The sequence below is a fragment of the Corticium candelabrum genome, chromosome 7 (genome assembly GCF_963422355.1).
Source record: "Corticium candelabrum chromosome 7, ooCorCand1.1, whole genome shotgun sequence".
Classification (NCBI taxonomy): domain Eukaryota; kingdom Metazoa; phylum Porifera; class Homoscleromorpha; order Homosclerophorida; family Plakinidae; genus Corticium; species Corticium candelabrum.
Genome location: NC_085091.1, coordinates 8327842 through 8348746, shown reverse-complemented (window position 1 = coordinate 8348746; position 20905 = coordinate 8327842). Strand labels below are relative to the sequence as shown.

General features: G+C 39.5%; 1 protein-coding gene and 1 long non-coding RNA gene across 3 annotated transcripts in view; one reads left to right on the top strand and one right to left on the bottom strand.

Moving 5' to 3' along the window:
- Nucleotides 1–87: 87 nt before the first annotated feature.
- Nucleotides 88–17562, bottom strand: LOC134181679 (adenylate cyclase type 2-like). 2 transcript variants are annotated; one of them, XM_062648942.1, is made up of 28 exons: nt 17382–17562; nt 17100–17300; nt 14382–14735; nt 13308–13457; nt 13101–13228; nt 12933–13044; nt 10702–10829; nt 10485–10643; nt 10295–10427; nt 8518–8727; nt 8388–8455; nt 8221–8301; nt 8124–8159; nt 7982–8051; nt 6217–6314; nt 4557–4641; nt 4379–4498; nt 4264–4311; nt 4006–4086; nt 3768–3943; nt 3624–3708; nt 3520–3561; nt 3155–3283; nt 2559–2705; nt 1129–1221; nt 956–1070; nt 774–898; nt 88–435 (listed from the first exon to the last, which is right to left on the bottom strand). In XM_062648942.1, exons 1-28 carry the CDS (start codon nt 17481–17483, stop codon nt 250–252), a joined length of 3462 nt encoding a protein of 1153 aa, XP_062504926.1. In that variant the 5' UTR covers nt 17484–17562; the 3' UTR covers nt 88–249. The 2 variants fall into 2 exon arrangements, with proteins under 2 accessions (XP_062504926.1, XP_062504925.1); XM_062648941.1 differs by having other exon boundaries at nt 8124–8162; nt 17382–17561.
- Nucleotides 17563–19207: 1645 nt separating this feature from the next.
- Nucleotides 19208–20905, top strand: part of LOC134182312 (uncharacterized) — a 1794-nt gene continuing 96 nt past the window's right edge. The window contains exons 1-2 of the long non-coding RNA XR_009970312.1: nt 19208–19454; nt 20197–20905. The exon at nt 20197–20905 is cut by the window's right edge and continues 96 nt beyond it. This is a non-coding gene — a long non-coding RNA (uncharacterized LOC134182312). The remainder of the gene's footprint in view (nt 19455–20196) is intronic.

Genomic DNA, 20905 nt, shown 5'->3' with positions numbered 1-20905 from the left:
CTGCCGCGCAAAACATGCCCTAATTAACTAGAGTGTGTAGACAAAATCACCACTCACTGGCCACAGTAGGGTAAATAGTGCAATAGATTGTATGGCAATAAAATATAATACAAGAATTATAGAACAATTGTAAGACATAACTAACGCAATTCATTTGATAACTGTCCTATCTCAATTTTCACAAACTCATGTTATAATAATTATTGACTTCTCATATACTGTACAGTTATAGATTAGAGAGCTTAAAGTTTACAGCCCTGGAGTAATTCTCATTGATACATTAGAACCTTGGGTCTTCCGTCGTCCTCCTTGTAACTCTCTGCCACACGTTACATAAGAAGTCAACAGTTCACCCTTGCCCTTCACTTTCACCAAGCCCCGCTCTTCGACTTCAAATCCATTGAGAGCAAGCATGGCTGCAGTATCGTGAGGAACCTGCAACGAAATTTTTCTAATGACCAAGCATGGCATAAAGCACAAAAGGTGAACCACACCAGAAAGAGCTTGTGGGTAGACATATCAATGTACAAGCACAAAATTCAAGAAGGAAGCACACACACACACACACACACACACACACACACACACACACACACACACACACACACACACACACACACACACACCACACACACCACCACCACCACATGTATGTATAAATACATAAACCGGAATGCACGCATGCACACAAACCACATCCGTCTGCACAAACAAATAAAGAAACCAATAGACACATAAGGTGAACACATTCCAATGGAATTATGTACTCAAACCTGTATTTTCCCCATGGTTCCTGTACTCTCCATTCGACTAGCTACATTTACAGTGTTTCCCCATATGTCATACTGTGGCTTTCGTGCTCCTATCACACCAGCCACAACTGGACCATGATTAATGCCTACAACAACAGCTACTCAGAAATACACTCTACACCACATCACCAAAATTCACCAACCTATTCGAAGACAAAAGTTTTGAAATGAGTGTTTGTTAATTTGTTCAAGTCTACTTTGCAACTGAAAAGCAAAGTCCACAAGTATATAGAGAGAATGCCATGCATCGTCTCTACCCTGAACCCAAACACATGTCATAAACAATCTCACAAAGAAAGACATACCTGGCACAAACCTGATTTCCAGGAGATAACCCTGAAGCTGCCATGTACGTACTGCCAATTGTCTTAATCTTTTCCACAGAACTAAACTTTGGTCTGAGAAGAACCTAAGCATAAACCAAGTGATTTTCACTCACTACTCTCATATATATATATATATATATATATATATATATATATAAAGCTCAAATTGTCTGTCTGTCTGTCTGTCTGTGTGTGTGTGTGTATGTATGTTCGCGTTTGGCGGCCACGTCTTTTGTCCGTTCGCAACCGAAATCGGCACGCACACTCGGCACGCACAGAGGAAGGTTTGCGTAAAAAATAAAAAAATAATGCACCGGGTCCCCTCTCAAGGAATCGACCCACGCGTAAAATTTCTCGACGACGCAAACGCTACACATTGCAGTTCATTCGAACACATGCCCGCACCAGTCCCGTGTAGACCCTATGCATTGCCGTCCTTCGCAAAGCTTCGAGCAATCGAATATCTCTTGCCGACAAAACTTACTCTTCTATCGCTTGTGTTTCTCTCCAAATTCTGATTGCATTTGCACCGAATCCAACCTACACGTTTTCTGCAGCAATCGCTACACGGGGAGTGTGTCGATTTCTATCGAAACAAGCGCGAAGAGCAAGATTCGAATTCATTCAGCATATCCGGGACCTCGCAACAAAGATTGCACGTGACGTGTCCACAGACCTATCTTTACACTACAGTATCTTGCCCGTACGAAGGACGGGCCATGTGTACTAGTATATATATATATATATATATATATATATATATATATATATAAAGACAAGACCCTAATTGTTTGTTCGCCCACTACTTCCTCACGCTTGGCTTATTGTCACTCGAATTCTCCAGACATGCTTACCGAATGAAGAAGAACATAACGATGTCAGTTTTGATAGGTGGATACCCTTTTGGTGGTCAACCGGGCCCTTGAGCGATAAATCTCTCTATTCTGTTAAACATCGATCGAATTACTAAGCACAACATTCAAATTATAGAGAGCATATAGCGCGCAAGGGAATAAACGGTTTTTCGCTTTTGCATAGTCGAAATAGAGAGTTTAATAGGACATTCTAGGGAATGTCACAATAGGTGACGTTACAATTAAATGCAAGGTCACAATACGTGACGCCACAATGGATTACTAAATGCTTTCTTTGAGTTCAAGACGTACGTCTAGTATCATATAAAGGTACTAAACTATAAAAGGTGCCTAAACATCAATGTTTCCAAATTCTTATTGCACATGTATCAAACACCAGATTCAGACTATGATGACAACCCAGCAGTCAGTAGTCACTGTCCAGTCCGTACAGACGACAGAGTTTGGTAAATAGAGTTCATTGATATACCAGTATATACCAGGTAATCAACTATGCAGACCTACCTACCACGGACACTACTAACTGGCAAACAAGAATGACCAACCTCATCAAAGTCAGCGATGATTTCATTCAAAAGCCGAAGACACTCAATTCCCTTGTTGTTGGTAATTTCTTCACTGTAGAATTCCGCAAAGTTGGGTATAGATGCAAACATGACAGCAACATTGTCATAATGCTCAGCATATGGTTCCTGTTACAACGTAGTTTAGAAGAAACATAATATACTGAAGTGTGTGTGTGTGCATGTGTGTGTGTGTGTGCACGCACGCACGCACGTGTGCATGCGTGTAGCTAACTTGACCAAACATACATGAGAGGCATGTAAATATAATGCACTGCATCACTAGTATAATGAAAACAATCAATAAGTCTATAACACCTGCCTTCTGCATAGTTGCATAAATACGTCGTCACTACTAGAGATGTCACTACAACTTTCAAAACTATAGCAAAGCAAAATTTTAATCAAGATAAATTAGTGACAATAAACATGCCATGTGGCTCTAAAGACATGCTATTGATGCTATGACACTCGATCCAAACTCACAAATGGCCAAATCAGTGGTGACAAGAAACTTTTGCACATAACGTAAACACATACAAACATGTAGCATAACATGTGCCACCAAAGTCTCTTACATTGTCACTGATGGCTCCCTTATGCATGAGATGCGTGTAATGGTCAGCAACGTGTTTCGGTAGCATATTTCGCAGCAGCATGACATTAACTTCATCAAGAGTATCCATTTGTTCTTTCTCACCAAGAGACTACATAACAAAAGACAGAAGATGTAATGGTACAATAGCATGATGTGTGTGTGTGTGTGTGTGTGTGTGTGTGTGTGTGTGTGTGTGTGTGTGTGTGTGTGTGTGTGTGTGTTTGTGTGTGTGCTTGTGTGCATGCATCTGTGTGTGTGTGTGTCTGTGTGTGTGTGTGTGTGTGTGTGCACGCACGTATGTGCATGTGTGCGTAAGAAACCAAGTTAGTACTCGAAGAAACTAACCTGAGTTTTCCACAAGAAGTCCAGCCTCAAGGTATACTCAACCTAGAACATATAAATAGCTTCAATCGTCTATCTGCACATACCATTTGCTCATGCACAAATACCTGTCTCGACAATACCAACAATACAACTGCCAGCAGCAAAATTACCAAGACATTTGACGATGTGTTTGAGTAGAACTCATGACACCTTCATACCAAAACAAAACATACGATCATTCAGCAACAAATGTAACCAAACGTATTTACGTGCTGTTAGTGTGGAGGTATGAATTTGGAAGGTCAAACAGACATTTGTTGACTCCAAAAGTGACCACCGTAAACACAGTAGTCGCAGCTAATAAAATAACGATCTTGACAGATGAATTTAGTCGAAGGAACACGGCCAATGATAGCATGGCTGCCATCCCACACCAATTGAAGTACTAAACATTAGGCATACTGTGCACCACAACCATAAGAAAATACAACGTCATGCACAACTGACCTGTGGAAACTCACACACACGGCTGTCTGGATCTAGATTACGATTACTCTGTGTTTCATTTCCAATGAAACATTTGCAAGACTACAACAAACACACGAGAGTCAGAATTTTTGCTGTTGTTAAGTACACAGCTTCACACACTGTATATTCTCTAATACAAAAATAAAACTAAATACCCTACTCGAGCAGTGCAGAAAACGTGTACTTATCCATTCAAATAGTGCACACTAAGACTGAGTATATTTATTGATAGCTCACTGCTGTGGTATTTTCACTTCTGTGCAACTGACTCGTGTCACAACTAATCTATGAACAACAGCACGCAGCAACTAAACGCAATGAGGTAGGCACAACTACTAACCTGTACACTTACCATGTTCAGATATGAAACAAACAGTAAACTGACAATAACAAGGATTGATAAGATCAGCTGACAAGTTGGGCTGGCTTCCACATGATGACCAATTTGATCAAGTCTAGGCATTCTCCGACCCTACACATCCATCTCTTTCCCAAAATGCAAGTTGTAAAACTTGAAATACTGCACATACCAGAGTCTTGTGAGCAAGGACAACAAATGCCAAACTGCCAATAAAGGCCAGCTCAATAAGACATGCACCAAGATAAAGAAACGTCCTGCAAAATATGAGAACAATAACTAAATTCTGACAAGTGATAGCATTATGACATGATTTTGATACATTTACAGTACACACCTAAATTCAAGTGACTAATTTATCCTGATGTGCAGATGTGCAGCAAGAGCTTACATAGTGTGTGTGGTGTGTGTGTGTGTGTGTGTGTGTGTGTGTGTGTGTGTGTGTGTGTGTGTGTGTGTGTGTGCACGTGTGCATGTGTGTGCGTGTGCGTATGTGTGCACACGCGTGCGCACAGTTACAGAGTGCACAGTTACAGAGGCTTGATCCAAAGTTGCTTTCATTTCTATCAATAAAGCAACACCAAAATAAAAATAGAAACTCCATCTAACAGAAAGTTCTTAGCTGAGTTTTACAGTAGCCTACAAGTCTTACCAAAACACTTATGAGATACAAGGAACACCATACCACGTGAACATAGTGCCAAACAATTTCCTGACACTCTGATTCCTATGTTTGTCAATAATTCATTGTCAAGTTGCCAAACAGTAACCAAGATCTGATGCCTACGCAAGTCACTTACATATCTTGAAACAAAGTACTCGCAGACCTAATTTACGATAATATTTATAAATTACTGACATCCTGCAAAAATTCTGCAATTTGTCTACGTAATTCCTCCCTTTGTCTCTCTCTCTCTCTGTGTACTGTACATCCATCAATTTTGCAAGACAAAGATATATCTATGTCAATAACACACTCAGAATTGTGTTCTGTCTATAGTGATCACCCACAGGATGATGCACATGTGATAAACATAAACATCTATGACAAACGAATTAGTCTCCCGGCCAAGACCTCAAAAGACGCTTCCTTCGTGAAGTTCCGTTGTAACCAACGCGGGACTAATTGCCCATTTTTTGCAAGCAGTCTTCCATTAAGCTTGTAAGCACAATTCCACTTGTTGTCCATTTCAAATGTGTAAAGTTATGACAAACAGCCACTTTTTGTGTGGCGAGAGTTGGGGAACTCGAGGCTAAGCGCCAAATCGCTATTTCTTTGTTTCTACTTTATACTTTTATCTAGCTGCGCTTCTTTCTAGATGTTACAATTCTATACCTTATCTACACTTGTTGCAGTAATTTAAACTCCTGAAAACGTTACTGTTTACGGAAAGAAGCTGACCCTATATAGTGGGTATCACGGATATAGTCAACAGCAGCCCGTATATGGTACTTTTGCACTCTTTGGGTGAGCTTCTCAGTTTATCAATTGACATGAATGATTAGCATTTGTACTGAAGAAGCCTGATTGATGACCGACGTTTAAGTGTAAGTCATTTTAGCTATGCCTTAGGCGGCATTCAGAAGTGGGGGCGTGACTGCTAAAAGTCGCCTGTTTCTCCTGTACGTTACACATTCTGAGCGACCAACAAGCTGATTTGTAGTAGTTGGCCGTTTGTCTACCCACTGTTCAAATGGCAATTAGTCCCGCAATGGTTGCAACGCATTTTATTGAATTGAGGGTCTTGGCCGGGGGACTAGATGGACATATACACATGCGTCTCTTTACATAGTTTACTCGTATATGACATAAAATGAGACATAGAACTCACCTAGGAAGCATGATTGCCTGCACTGAAAATAGAGTGACAGCAATAACAAGTGCACATCCAATGTAATACTTGAACATTTTGTCTCCCATTTTCAAATACTAGAACAAAGCAAAAAATTAATAGCTACATTATTATGTTACAATAATGATTATAATGATGATGATTATTACAGAGGTGGTGGTGGTGGTGGTGGTGTGTGTGTAGTGTGTGTGTGTGTGTGTGTGTGTGTGTGTGTGTGTGTGTGTGTGTGTGTGTGGTGTGTGTGTGTATGTGTGTGTGTGTGTGTGTGTGTGTGTGTGTGTGTGTGTGTGGTGTGTCCTACATGTAAATATGCATCGTACAAGTTGTACATGTAACTACTACAACTACTAGTAGCATAAGATGCTGTGGTAAATAAAATGAGTCACTATAAGGATTCAACAGATGTACATAATAGGTCCCTTGCTTAGCACATCTCATCCTTATCTTCCATGAAAATAATACCAATAGTACAATGCGTCATCTAAGCCTCACCCACCCAATCAATGAGTGCCAAAAATGCTTGTTTCTAGGTAGTCTATACAAAGCTAGTAACTAGCTTGTTATTTAATAATTGTCTAGTGTACAATATTTGCAAGCTACATGTACAAACAGCACTTGTAAGACTTAACAACTGCTAAGTAAGCCCATCAACTGACCAGATAAAACAAGGCTAGTAACAAAGCAAGGCAATTTAACAAACACGTCTGATCAATCTAGGTTTCTTAGAAAAGGGTAACGCTTGCCTCTTGCAAAGATCTGTGCAAAAGTCAGCTACATGGTAAAGTAATTCTACATTTCTAAATGTACTGTACATGTGCTATTTCTTGCCACCAAGAAACCAAAGCACATGCACACATTCCTTCTAAAAACAAGATAACAAGCAGAACTGTTCTACCCTGTCTAGTTATATAGGTCTAACTTACTAAGTGGTAACAGCTGGGCACCAGTGTATCTATTCAACCAGTACTTGAAGCTGTGTTTACATTGTGGCTTCTACAGCTATGAGCCTCCTAAACCCACAGTAAGATTGTCATAAAGAATTACAATTTAGACACCACTTTCCTTGTAAGCACACCACTTGTAAAATCTATCTAAAATCGTACAAAGCAACTGTCATTTCATGTGACAACAAAGTCCCTAAATAGTCTGTTGTGTCAAAGTACAGTAACAAGAGTTATCACATATGGAAGATAAATATCACTTGTAGTTATGTAATGTTAGGTTCCTGTATAAATGTCACAAGCCATGAAAGCACTTGATTTCGTATTAGCAGTTGCAGACAGATACGTTCTGTTGTCTATTTTGGACAAGGCCTGGTAATCACAAATATGATCTACACTGTTCTGGTAAAATACTCTTTCATGAATGTTTTGTAGATCTGACTGTCTCTTCATCCATTGTCTCTAGTTGCCATATACGACAAATTGCAAATAGTGCTTGGTAATTTGGACCGCATTGCATGGCACATTCCTAAGTGTGACAGACATAGTCACACATTACACATTCACACACATGCCCTGCAAACCCCTAAACGTTTTGAGTACGCTACTTGCCAAGTCTCTTAGCTTTTACAAAGTCCAGTTTCTTATGGCTCGTAGCTGAAATAAACATAATCCTATTTCATAACTCTACAATAACAAGTAACTACACAATACGTTATATATCAACAATGTGTTTCTCAGCTAGAGTATATGAGACATTAACTACAGCCTGTTGATTCTACAAACACTTGCAGTATACGTACCTTTTGCTCTATTTTGCTGTCTTTAAATCTAAGAAATAACCGGTAAGCATGGCCAGACTTCACCCAAGCTCTGCAACACATAGTACCAACATAAATACCACTACACTACTACAACGAAACCAGAATCAACTATTCTACATACTGCAGATTCTCTCCAGTCACACAAGGGACATCCATACTACTAAACAAAAAACAATCATGTAATAAGAGAAACAACAGTCAGAACAAAGCTGTCTCACTGAATATCCAATGAGCTTGCCATCCTCTTTGTCACCTCCCTGTCCAGAATTTCAGACTCTCTTTGTCTTTTCAGTGCTTCCCTAAAAATAAACATGTCAAGCTACAGCTACTATGGTGGCCACTAATCCACTATTGGTCATATTGAATAACCAATTTGACAGCTAACCTAGCAGCAGGACTCTCTGGTGCAACCAAGTTTGTTCCCGAATACCCAACTGATAACATAAACAGACTCTGTGAAAATCAAAAGAACACTAACGCTAATGACTACGAAATCCACTTCTAAATGTCCGTACTGCTTTCCCAAGTTCGCGCTTCGGACCAGACACAACGTTAGAAAATGGTGGCATAGCAGATAAGTCAAACAGTTGAGAGAAACGTTGGACAATCTTGTGATGCCGAGTAATAGCATGAATTCTAGTTGACGCATGACTTGCGGACTGATGACTAGGAAGTCCCTCAGTTTGTCTTGGTGTAGAACCTGATGAGGTAGATAAAGCTTGAGGCTATAGAAATAACATTTCACAACTCAGCATACCCAGCAATACTGCACAATGTAGACCAACTGGATATGACACACTCAGGCAACACAATAACACTGTTTAGTTTAGTTTAGTTTAGTTTAGTTTTATTGGGGAGGCTATTCAATCAAAAGATAGATCTACCATAGTGCCCAGATAACACATACTAAATACTACATGAACAAACATAAACTAAGACTAAGCTAGTTTACAAGCAAAAGAGTTTTAAGGTTCTTTTTGAAGGACAGTAAAGTAGTGTATGTTTTAATTATAGCTGGCAAATTGTTCCAAAGTTGACTTCCTCTATAGTGAAAAGTTCTCTTCATAAAGTTGGTTCTCTGTGTTGGCAGTAACAGGCTTTTACTGTTTCTAGTCATACGAAAACATACAGATGATTGATAGATAAGTAAAGATGTTACGCATGTATCCCGGTGCCGAATTGTGTATACATCTATATGTCAAGACAGCCTGAAAGTAGCCTAGTCAATCTTTTAATTGAGGTAGATGCAATTCATCTAGTAGTGGCTGTGTTCTAGTTCTAGGCTTAAGAGAACTCTTGAAGACTGAGGAAGGAATTCTCTACAACATCTCAAAATAGCAAGTCGTTGACTGACTCTGGAAGCAATATAGTCAATGTGATCTTTCCAGTTCAAGTTTTTGTCGATGATTATTCCCAGGTATTTATACTTTGAGACAATTTCCACAGGCTGATCATTAACCATAATCCGAAAGGATGATCCTTCAATATACCTGTGTTTGAGTCGAGAACATCCAATGATCATAGATTTTGTTTAGAGAGGTTTAGCTCCATTTTGTTGTCTTTAAACCATTCAAGAACTCGGTCCAAATTCTTGATGACGCTAGAGATAGTCTCTGATATGCAATATCCAGACGTGTGGAGACACATATCATCAGCAAATATATTGATAGAAACATTTGTGACAACATCTGGTAGGTCATTTATGTAAAGCAAAAAGAGCAAGGGCCCTAACACAGAGCCTTGTGGAACACCTCGCATACATGAAAACCACGTGGATTTATGTACCTTTGTCGAAACTCTTTGATATCTACCTGGAAGAAAACTGGAAAACCAGTTTAAGGAAGATCTCTCAACGACTACGCGACATAGTTTAGTCAACAAAATCTGATGATCGACACAGTCAAATGCCTTTCTGACATCAAGGTATGTACACACATTTAGGCATTTGTTATCCATGGCTAATACCCAGTCATCACCAGATTTGACTAGTACATCATTAGTGGAGTGATTCGGTCAAAATGCACCCTGGAAGCAGCTTAGGAGAATGTTCTGTATACTTAGTAACCAAGAAAGAGTTAGAAAAGACTACATTTGCTGTCCAGAAACAGTTACCAAATCCAAATGTTTCCCCTACTTCTATAAAAAATTTGTCCATTCCACTCCAGTTACATTTTCATGTAATAACAGAGCATTATAATAATAGATTGGTGTACAACACATATCTCATTCAAGTTGGATATACAGCATGCTGACATCCAAAAACAAATGATCTATGTATGATCGATGTTTTACCTCCGATGCATCAATTAGATAGGTGACTACTCTGTGCTTCTTCAAATATGCATCTCTCTCCCCTCCATTTCCTGGAATCATCTTGTACTCATCACCCAAACACTGCCTTGTCGACTTTGAGATGTGAACATATCTAAAGAAGACTTACCCACTCAGAGCAAGAGTTGATTGGTCAAAAAGATCAAGTTACCCTGCTAAACCTCCTGACTCCATGTGATTAGCAAGAGTCACATCATTAGACCAGACGTCAAATTGCCACTTTCTTTGCCCAATAACACCACACAGAACTGCTCCAGTGTGAACCCCCACTCTCATGTTTACATCAACTCCTGTTGCCTCTTGCACTTTCCTAAGCAGCAAATAGATAATCAGATATCACACGTAACTGACCAACATCCATGTCTTACTTGATTGCTTGCACCATGCCAAGTCCCATCTCCACACTACACTTGGCATGATCTTCTCGAGGATCCGGTAGTCCAGATACACAATAGTAGCAATCTCCTAAAATCTTGATTCTCAGACAATTGTTCTCCTACATGAAAGGAAATCGTTAGGCAAGTGGAAGTCAGGTACAAACTGATAGACACAAACAGTCAGACTAACAAAAATGGCAACAGGAGAAATGAATAAATAACACAATAAACAACCTGTTGTTAATCGCTATGATTCCTTGAATTACTATTCAACTATGGCTCTTGTGATAGAGAAAAAATCTAAATGCCACCTCAACAAATACAATACCAAAAACTGTAAATCATTGACAACAATGAATACAGCTCTCTAATAGAAATCTGTATGGCAGTAACGCTGTCAGTCACTGTAGCAAGTATCAAATGGGTAGAAGCTCCATTTTGTACATCAATATCTCATAATCCTGTGTCTTCTTAACTGTTATACTCCCTTTTTAAACAACTGTTTACAAAAACAATGAGCAGCAGTTGTAAGTTACACGATGACTTTTACTTCAGGTGTACAAAATCTACTGAATCATACACCCTCAACTCTGCTAAATCCCATAGATAAATAGATAAATTAAAAAGTCCTTCACACTATCCAAAGTAGATTCTCTGTGTGCTATGCAAGAGTAGATAGGCGTGCGACAACAGACCACCTGGCGTTGAATCAGAATCTCATAGAAATAACTCTGATGTCCAGAACTAAGAGAACCACAAACCACAAACCATATTAAAGGGCTACTGCAGTGCAAAAATCAAAAATAAATTTTTGAGCTAAATTAAAAGATCTACATATGTGTACTTTAGAAAAAATAAAATTAGATATTTTACGAATGTACTGAGAGAATGAGAGAAGTTGAAAGTTACTTCTGCTTTCCCATTTCCGGAATGGGGCAGATTAGCACATTGACGTCATTGGAGGCACCCTATCCATTGTTGTGATACTCGAGTATGGTGCGGCATTGTGTTGCAGCAGGCTGTAACAACTCTAGTCAGTCTGGATTTAGTGTATTTTGGTTTCCCCAAATAATCCACAGCTTCGTAAAAGTTGGGAAAAACAAGTTCGACGAACAAGAGACGGCTGGAAATGTCCAACAGAACACAATGGAGTTTGGAGCTGTCACTTCAAAGAACACTTGCGATTTTGTTGCAACACACACACACACACACACACACACACACACACACACACACACACACACACACACACATGCACGCACGCACATGCACACACACACACACACACACACACACACACACACACACACACGTGCGCAGTACTCATAATTTTGCAGTAACCGCAATCACACCTACACACCTACACACATCCCGTGTACAGCTGTCGGCAACTTCCACTTCTGCACAATACGACTTACCACAACGTGTCAGACAGCCGTTCACTGTGTTCATCAACATTGGCAAATGAGGGTAATTCATCAGTAGATGAACTGTCAGCAAGTGGCTCAAACGTATACGGTTCCACAGATCCAAAGTCTTTTGCTGCGTCTTCAGATGACGATGTCGACGGACTGAGAGATTGCTCTCCCGCGTGCTTCACCACTTCGCTCAACGAAGAATCCGACAATGACGAATCCTCTGAATCGCTTTCCGAATCCCTACGCGTAGCAAGATCGCTCCAACGTACCATTTCTGAACCACTCGCTATACTAATTAGTAGATATGATAGTGTTACTCTGCCTCCACTGACGTCAGTGTGTTACCACCGCCCCATTCCAGAAATAGTATTGTGGAAGTAGCTTTCGACTGCTCTCATTCTCTCAAAATGCGTGCTAAAAATCTAATTTTATTTTTTCTAAATGTAGATCTTTTAATTTAGCTCAAAAATATTTTGATTTTTGCACTGCAGTAGCCCTTTAAAGTCATAGTAAGTGATTTTGTCCACCTGCTGTAGTACAGTCAGTCAAAGACCAAGTACCCATTTATGCTCGAGTCAAAAAAGACAATCGCAAGTACATTCCTTGCACAATAAAACTATGTCCATGACCACCACCATAAATCAAATCTATAACTTGAAGGGCTTCAAACACACATTTTGCACACATTTTCTTTAACTTCACTAGTCTAGCAGCTCTTCAATACAGCAGTCAACTCCATAAGTGAATAAACCCCCATAAATGAGGTCACAACAACATGCAAACATAGCACTATACAGATGTTACCTCAGCCAATGTATCAAATCGAGCAAAAAGCTCATTCAACATTTTCACCAATTCCTTTGCTGTACAGCCACTGGACAGACGAGTGAAACCCACAATATCAGCAAACACGATGCTAAACACAAACTCCATCAGCAGTAAATTAACACAGAAAACATGCACTTTGCTTACCTTACATTTTCATGTCTTCTAACATAAAAACGATGGAAGTGAGCTGTTTCGTCTGCCTTTCTCTGAACAATATCATCACGAATTTCAGCAGCCACGTGCTCAGGCAAAACAGACTTTAACAATCGCTCCTAAACAAAAACAACAGCAAAGCTTCTTAACTAATACAAATGCACTTATCAATGCACAGCAACACCAACACATACAAACCTTCTCTTTTTGCTTTTCCTCTAGTTTTATTCTTGACTCAATGCATCTTCTTGTCTCACTGAATGTTCGGCGATGAACCAAATCAGAGAAACGATGGTGATACACTCCAATAATGTTAGCACACAAAAACAGGAAAAAGTTGGCACCAATCTACGTAAATGCAGACAGCAAATTAGCATGACATGTACATGATTTCATATAAGACTATTATTGGCACAAGGAAATCAATAGTATGCATAAATAAGCTTGCACTAAAAAAGCTAACAGAGAAGAAAACCTTACAATGCTAATAAACCAGAAACTATCCTGGAAGGATGCACACATACACACACACACACACACACACACACACACACACACACACACACACATGCACACACGCACGCACACACGCACGCGCGCACACACACACACACACACACACACACACACACACACACACACACACCTTGAACCTTGATTCCACCATACCCACTATGGGTTTTGGCAACACAGTGTAATAGCGCTTCTCCAAGCAGCACGATCATCAACATCACGAAGACTGATGCGTAATGATCTGAGGTCTCTTGTGACAACATCTCTGTTTAGGCCCATGTGTTGGTCTTGTTGCATTACTAAGTCTGCTGCAAAGTAGTTGTTTTGGGGACGATTGTCACTCATGCTTAGCAGATGGCCCAGCTATTGCAATCGTTGTCTCTATATTGTCATAGCAATAGGGTCTTCACACGCTCGTTCTAAATTGTCTGAATTCTTGATTTTATTCCATACATACACACCCACCCACACACACACACACACACACACACACACACACACACACACACACACACATTTGATGTCTGTATAGCAAATGGCTGTATGCTGCATTGTGATCAACTAATAAAAGCACCTAAAAAGTATGTCTCTATTGTTGTTGTCTCACACAGAAAGCACTAAATGCCAGCATAAACAAATTCTAATAAGGCCAAGCCAGAAAATACACAAAAACAATTAATGCAGCAGCATTTACACAATGAACACAGTAACTGCTAACAGTTCCATTACAGAATATCAATATCACTGTTGATGTCTTACCTGACGACCCAGAAATACTTTAATCGAATTCACTGTTGTTCCGGTAACAATGAGATGACACAGCATTGTTATAACCCCACACAGTAAGGCCGCACGAGGAGACAATGGAACCATAGCATATGTTACAAATATGACAAATAGTGTCATTCCTGCTGAATTCACGGCATTCATTGACTCTTGGCCAGCATAGAGACCAAACAAAGTAGTATTGAGAATCAGCCATGTTAAGATTGAGTTCCATTTCAAAACAGTTTCCGAAGGCCACCACACAGAAGCAATAAAATTAGCACAAAATAAAGCTGTAGCAATCCCAAAAACAATCGCAGTGTTTCGATTTGCAGATATAGAAAAATCCTGTAAAGTAAAGATAGTTAATTGTGGTGTTATCAAAACAACAACTGTTTCTCATCGATTTGTGAATTTGTGATTGTGTGAGGCAAGCTAGACAACAGAGTTTTGTAAAATTGTTTCCTTATATGCATTGCATGTTCTTCTTCTCAAAGTCATATGTATTGATTGTTATAACGTTAGCAAAAAGGAAATGCAAACAGCTTGTTGCCAACCCATAATCAAGATGGAGTGCAAACATTTCTACAGAACATGAGATTAAAAATACTAGCATGTGTACAACTAACACCTCATCACCTGGGCTGGATCGCTTTCTAAGAGCACCATGTAAACAGAATGTGGTTTTGGTATTTGGCATTGGGCTCAGTTTGTAGTCTCACTTGTGTAAACAGACTATTACTGGAAAGTGCAAAATCCTAATCTATAAATGTTGTTCAATATGGCATAAGGTTCCTCATGTTTTTATTACATATAATACCACAATATCTAAACGAATAAATGAATACTGCATATAAATAAAGCTATTGTCATAGCACATAATACAGTACCCTCCAAGGGCTGACAAACAGACATGGACACCTACACATACACACAGTAGGTTACTGTATCACACAACAGAGTACAAATCCATTCTTTAGTGAGTCTTATCTAATCTTATGATATCTGTGCCATTACTAATTTCCTTTAATTAAAACTGTCTTCACTCTTTCTTTAATACTTCTCTCTCCAATCTGTCTCTGACACTCTCTCGAAATCTCATTCCCCAATAGGTTTCATTAAAAACACAAGCTGCAGCCATCACATACAGTAAATTGATCTCACTTTTAGTGTGCATGTTCACTACTAAGTAGAAACAGACATAACTATGTGATACAAATTGATTAACTGTATAAATGTGTAGGAATGGTCTCTCAAACAGGCAGAATAACAAATTCATCATGCATTCGTCTGTCTGTCTGTTGGTAATGCTGCCTCACAATGGCCTGTACATAGCAAGTTGGTGCTCTAAGTGTCAAGCTGGGTGCATGAGTAAAGCCAATTTACACAAAAATAATGGAAGAAATGTGTATAGACACACAATTGTGAAGGATTGTATATATTTTTGCATTATAAAACTGTATAATACAATTTTTAAGTTGCAATACTACATCAGACAGGTAGACAAAGGTTGGATGCTATTCCAACTTCCATGAAGTTTGCACTTAGTTCTGGTGATTACCGTTTCATAACACGTGTAAAGTCGTGATGTACTATACCACTGTCATATCATTTCAGGCCGTGTGAATGTAGTCGAAGGCTTGATAAACATGGTTTTCTCCATCTTACTTGCAAAACAGAGGGTGGCCCTGCTTGGTCACACAACGCCATAACCAGTGTGTAGGATGGTAGTTGAAAAACCCTTTCAATCCCTCATCATATTGAGTTAAGTAAATGATATGGTAACAACAACAATTAACCAGACATTTTACTTTGATGCTTGCATTGGAACATCGTATGATCTTGATATTTCAATGGCTCACAATTGAAATCAAGACATAATTGAAAGAGCAGCAGAGCAAGATGAGAAGAATTGAAAGACAAAACGTATGGACAAGATACTAACCCTAAGCCTAAGCCTAAGCCTAAGCCTAAGCCTAAGCCTAAGCCTAAGCCTAACTCTAACCGTAACCTGTATTTCCAAATACATAAAAATCAGTTGCAATAGTATATGCCATTCCATCTACCTTATGGTCAATAAACTTAAAACATATATTTGAATAGATTTGCAATACGTCCATACTGCTATACATATGCAATGAAACACTAGCACTAAAACTAGAGTGATTGTGCTAGCAACATCTGATATATCAGCAATGAGAATACCTAACTAGAGTCCTAAAGAAAACTGTGCTAGCAAAGAAAGTTACTACTAATGCGTTAATGACCTAAGCAGCTAATGGCCACAGCTTGCTCCATGCCATTTGTAAACTCTTTCTACCTTACCGTTGTTGTCATAATAAATTATTATTAATATAGTTCACTTCATGCCCATAGGTACCGCTCCCTCATAAAGAGAGAATACGTACGCAGTACACATGCAGACAAAACATACATTCCAAACAAACAAACAATTATTTATGATACGTAGTGTTATTGCACTCTGACTATAGTCTAGCAGTTACAAGTTGTACACATCCCTAATGTTTCCAATCGCACAATTTCATTATGGAGGCTCTACGATTTCTACTGTCTAACTCGGCAGGTGTGTACTTCACACAGCAGATGACGCACTAGCAATCTCACTCTCAAATACCTAGCTGCCACTTGCCGGCGCACACACGATTAACGTTTCCTGATCGCATCAGATTCCCTACGTATACGTACTCTTACCCTTCCTTGAGCAAACACGACAATGAAAAAGACGGCGCCTGTAATTGTCAGAACGAGCAGAAGAGCAAGCAGAGACGCTCTGCTCTGCTTGAAAAAATATCTCTTGTATAGATCTTCCGTGTCCTCGTGATCGAATTCCGTTTTCAGTTTACTGGGATAGAAGCTGCTCGCAGTGCTGTCTTTACGAGCTCGACGTCGCCCCTAAAAACAACAAACTAGTATATTCCTCGCTGCTACGCAAGTGATGAGTACGAGACGGATGAGGTAACTGGGTTGGCTTACTCTCATCTCATCGTCCGTAGAAACGTCGACCGATAGAGCGTCATAACCGTCCTCTTCGTCTATTCTGTCTAACTCAATCGAGCAGTTGTGATTTCCAGCCATCGTCACCACGATGCAAAAACCAAGCGCCTAGTCGTCAAACATTGTTTTCAAAGGTTGGCCTCGCAGTCCTGCCTCGGAGATTGTGGTTTATTTATAGACACATGACGTTTATAGTACAGGACCCTGAGGATGTTGAAAGTCACTTACGGCTCTGGGAAGTCATAGTGCAACGGGATTCTCCTTTTTTCTGATTGCAGGACATTGTTGATGGAGGAGCTGCTAGGGAGAAGGTTGCTTGCAGCCTGGCAAATCAAATACCGTAGAACGAGAAATTTTGGGGTCGATTTTATTTTGGCGATTTGGCGATCTAATTAGGAGCGAATCGCCAAAATAGAAAGCGTCAATATTATTTTAGTTTAGCTTCATTGCGCATGATTGGCAAGTACGCTTCGGAAAACGGGCCGACTAGAGTTCTTCTCTGAATGCAGCCTAGAACTTCGTAAGTCTCCCATGCTCCCGGTTGCAATTGTGTAGGGTAGGTGTAGATCTACCTAATTGTGGACACTCCCCGGTAATTAATAATCGGCACGCACACTCAGCACGCACAGAGGAAGGTTTGCGTAAAAAATAAAAAAATAATGCACCGGGTCCCCTCTCGAGAGATCGACCCACGCGTAAAATTTCTCGACGACGCAAACGCTACACATTGCAGTTCATTCGAACTCACGCCCGCACCAGTCCCGTGTAGACTGTATGCATCATCGTCCTGCGCAAAGCTTCGAGCAATCGAATATCTCTTGCCGACGAAACTTACTCTTCTAGCGCTTTCGTTTCTCTTCAAATTCCGATTGCATTTGCACTGAATCCAACCTACACATTTCCTGCAGCAAGCGCTATACGGGAGTGTGTCGATTTCTATCGAAACAAGCGCGAAGAGCAAGATTCGAATTCATTCAGCACATCCGGGATCTCGCAACAAAAATTGCACGTGACGTGTCCACAGACCTATCTTTACACTACAGTCTTGCCCGTACGAAGGACGGGCCATGGATCCTAGTAATCTACTATAGAAAGCTCAAATTGTCTGTCTGTCTGTGTGTTCGCGTTTGGCGACCACGTCTTTTGTCTGTTTGCAACCGAAATCAGCACGCACACTCGGCACGCACAGGAAAAGGTTTACGTAAAAAAATTTAAAAATGTTTGCACCGGGTCCCCTCTCGAGGAGTCGGCCCCCGCGTAAAATTGCTCGATGACGCAAACGCTACACATTCCAGTCCATTCGAACACACGCCCACACCAGTCCTGTGTAGACTGTACTCATCGTCGTCCTTCGCAAAGCTTTGAGCAATCGAATATCTCTTGCCGAGGAAACTTACTCTTCTGGCGTTTTCGTTTCTCTCCAAATTCTGATTGCATTTGCACCGAATCCAACCTACACGTTCTCTGCAGCAAGCGCTACACGGGGAGTGTGTCGATTTCTATCGAAACAAGCGCGAAGAGCAAGATTAAAATTCATTTAGCACATCCGGGACCTCACAACAAAGAGTGCACGTGACGTGTCCACAGACCTATCTTTACACTACAGTATCTTGCCTACGGAAGCCGACAGGTGCGCATTTATATCAACGCGCACTTCTCGGCCACTGCTGTCGGCCGAAAGGTGCACGTTGATATAAACAATCTCAAAAGGCAGCGCGCGCTACTTAATTATAACGCACTTTAAAATTTGTGTTGTTTAATATCAATTTAACATTTTTACACATTATAACGTGCGTTATTTCATATTCGATAGTCGCGTTACAGCCCTAGATTCTTGTTGTATTCTAAATGACGGAAGTGAGGAACGTGCGTGCGCTCTTCGATCAGTAACTGCAATGCTTGTTTCAAAGGGGTCCCCGTTTTGGGATCGTTGTCTACTGCAAGTAGTGCGAACGGCACGAATCGACTTTCCAGTGAACTGGATACGAGTAATGGGTTTCTGAGGCCATACTCTTACGATGTGACGATTGCTCGTGCGTTGAAAGCATTTTGGTATGTTTATATAATTAATTAATTGATTGATTGATTTTTTAATAATAATTAACAAACCTACACGCACTTGTACAGGCTGATTGCTGTTTTCAGTAATTATGTTATTGTAATTGTAGAGTTTTATAGATTTATACTTAGCACAAATTTCCAAAAGATATTTTCAAAATTAATATACCCAGCTGAAGAAGGACCTTGGATTGAAACATTGTGTGAATTCATGTTATTTCGTTATGCTGTGTATGAAAGCTCTACAATAACCGATATATCATCATATCATATATGTGCATGCACGTGTGGGTGTGTGGGTATCTGTGGGTGTATATACAGTATATTAGACAGTATATTATACAGTATATATACAGTATACTATACAGTATATTATACAGTATATATACAGTATATTATACAGTATATATACAGTATATTATACAGTATATTATACAGTATATTATACAGTATATTATACAGTATATTATACAGTATATTATACAGTATATTATACAGTATATTATACAGTATATTATACAGTATATATACAGTGTATATATATATATATATACACGGTATATTATACGGTATTTTATACAGTATATTATACAGTATATTATACAGTGTATTATACAGTATATGTTCGGATGGAGCATCTATCTAGAACAGTATGAACAATTTTTAGTTAATTAACTAATTAATAATGTAATTACAGTCTGTCAAAAATATATTGTGTCTAATAATAGTTTTATAGGTCTAAGGTGTTTGCACAGTCTACAGCAGGAAATGGTATTATTCATGTTCAGATTTTCTTAATTAATTTGCTTATTTTCTTATCATCTGATCACTATGAATGGTTTCTATTGGTTGGTGGAAATTATGAGCTGTTAAGAATTTGGTGTTCAAGTTTTTGTAAGAGAGGATGTTGGAGTTGTGACTGGCTCAAGCACTCGTTTTGTATCGAACAACGCTCGTCTCGAGGGTTATGCTAACATATCTCATCAGCTGATCTAGATCTATTATACCTATAAATCCATCAAATGCACGGCTACAGAGGAAGCAAAGACAAGATTTGATTTAGGATGGGTTACTGTCATGGAAAGTAGAAGGTTGATTTGGATAGTCAGGTTACATTTGCAACCTTTGAGTGGGAAGTCTATAGGTAATGGGAGTAATTGCGGCTCTCACAGAGGTATTTTTGCAACACCACACTTAGGAGAAATATGGATTAATAAAGATCAATTATGGCAGTATTGGCTGCAGAAAATAACTGCAAACTACCAAAAAGGACAACTGCAACTACTGTGAATGGTTCTATAGCAGACAATCAAGACTACCAAATCAGACTGGCTTTCTATTCAAGCACTGCATGTTTTTGATTCTGCTTGTAGATTATTTTTACTGCTTGAGATGGTTTATTTTGTGTGATATGGATATGTTTAGTCTATACTCTTCAATTTTAC

Coding starts and splice junctions, on each gene's coding strand:
- LOC134181679 (XM_062648941.1), bottom strand. CDS start 17,483: ATGGCTGGAAATCACAACTGCTCGATTGAGTTAGACAGAATAGACGAA. Junction 3,284..3,519: donor ACTTCTTGTGGAAAACTCAG/GTTAGTTTCTTC, acceptor TTTGTTATGTAG/TCTCTTGGTGAGAAAGAACA. Junction 899..955: donor AAACTTTTGTCTTCGAATAG/GTTGGTGAATTT, acceptor CTGTTGTTGTAG/GCATTAATCATGGTCCAGTT.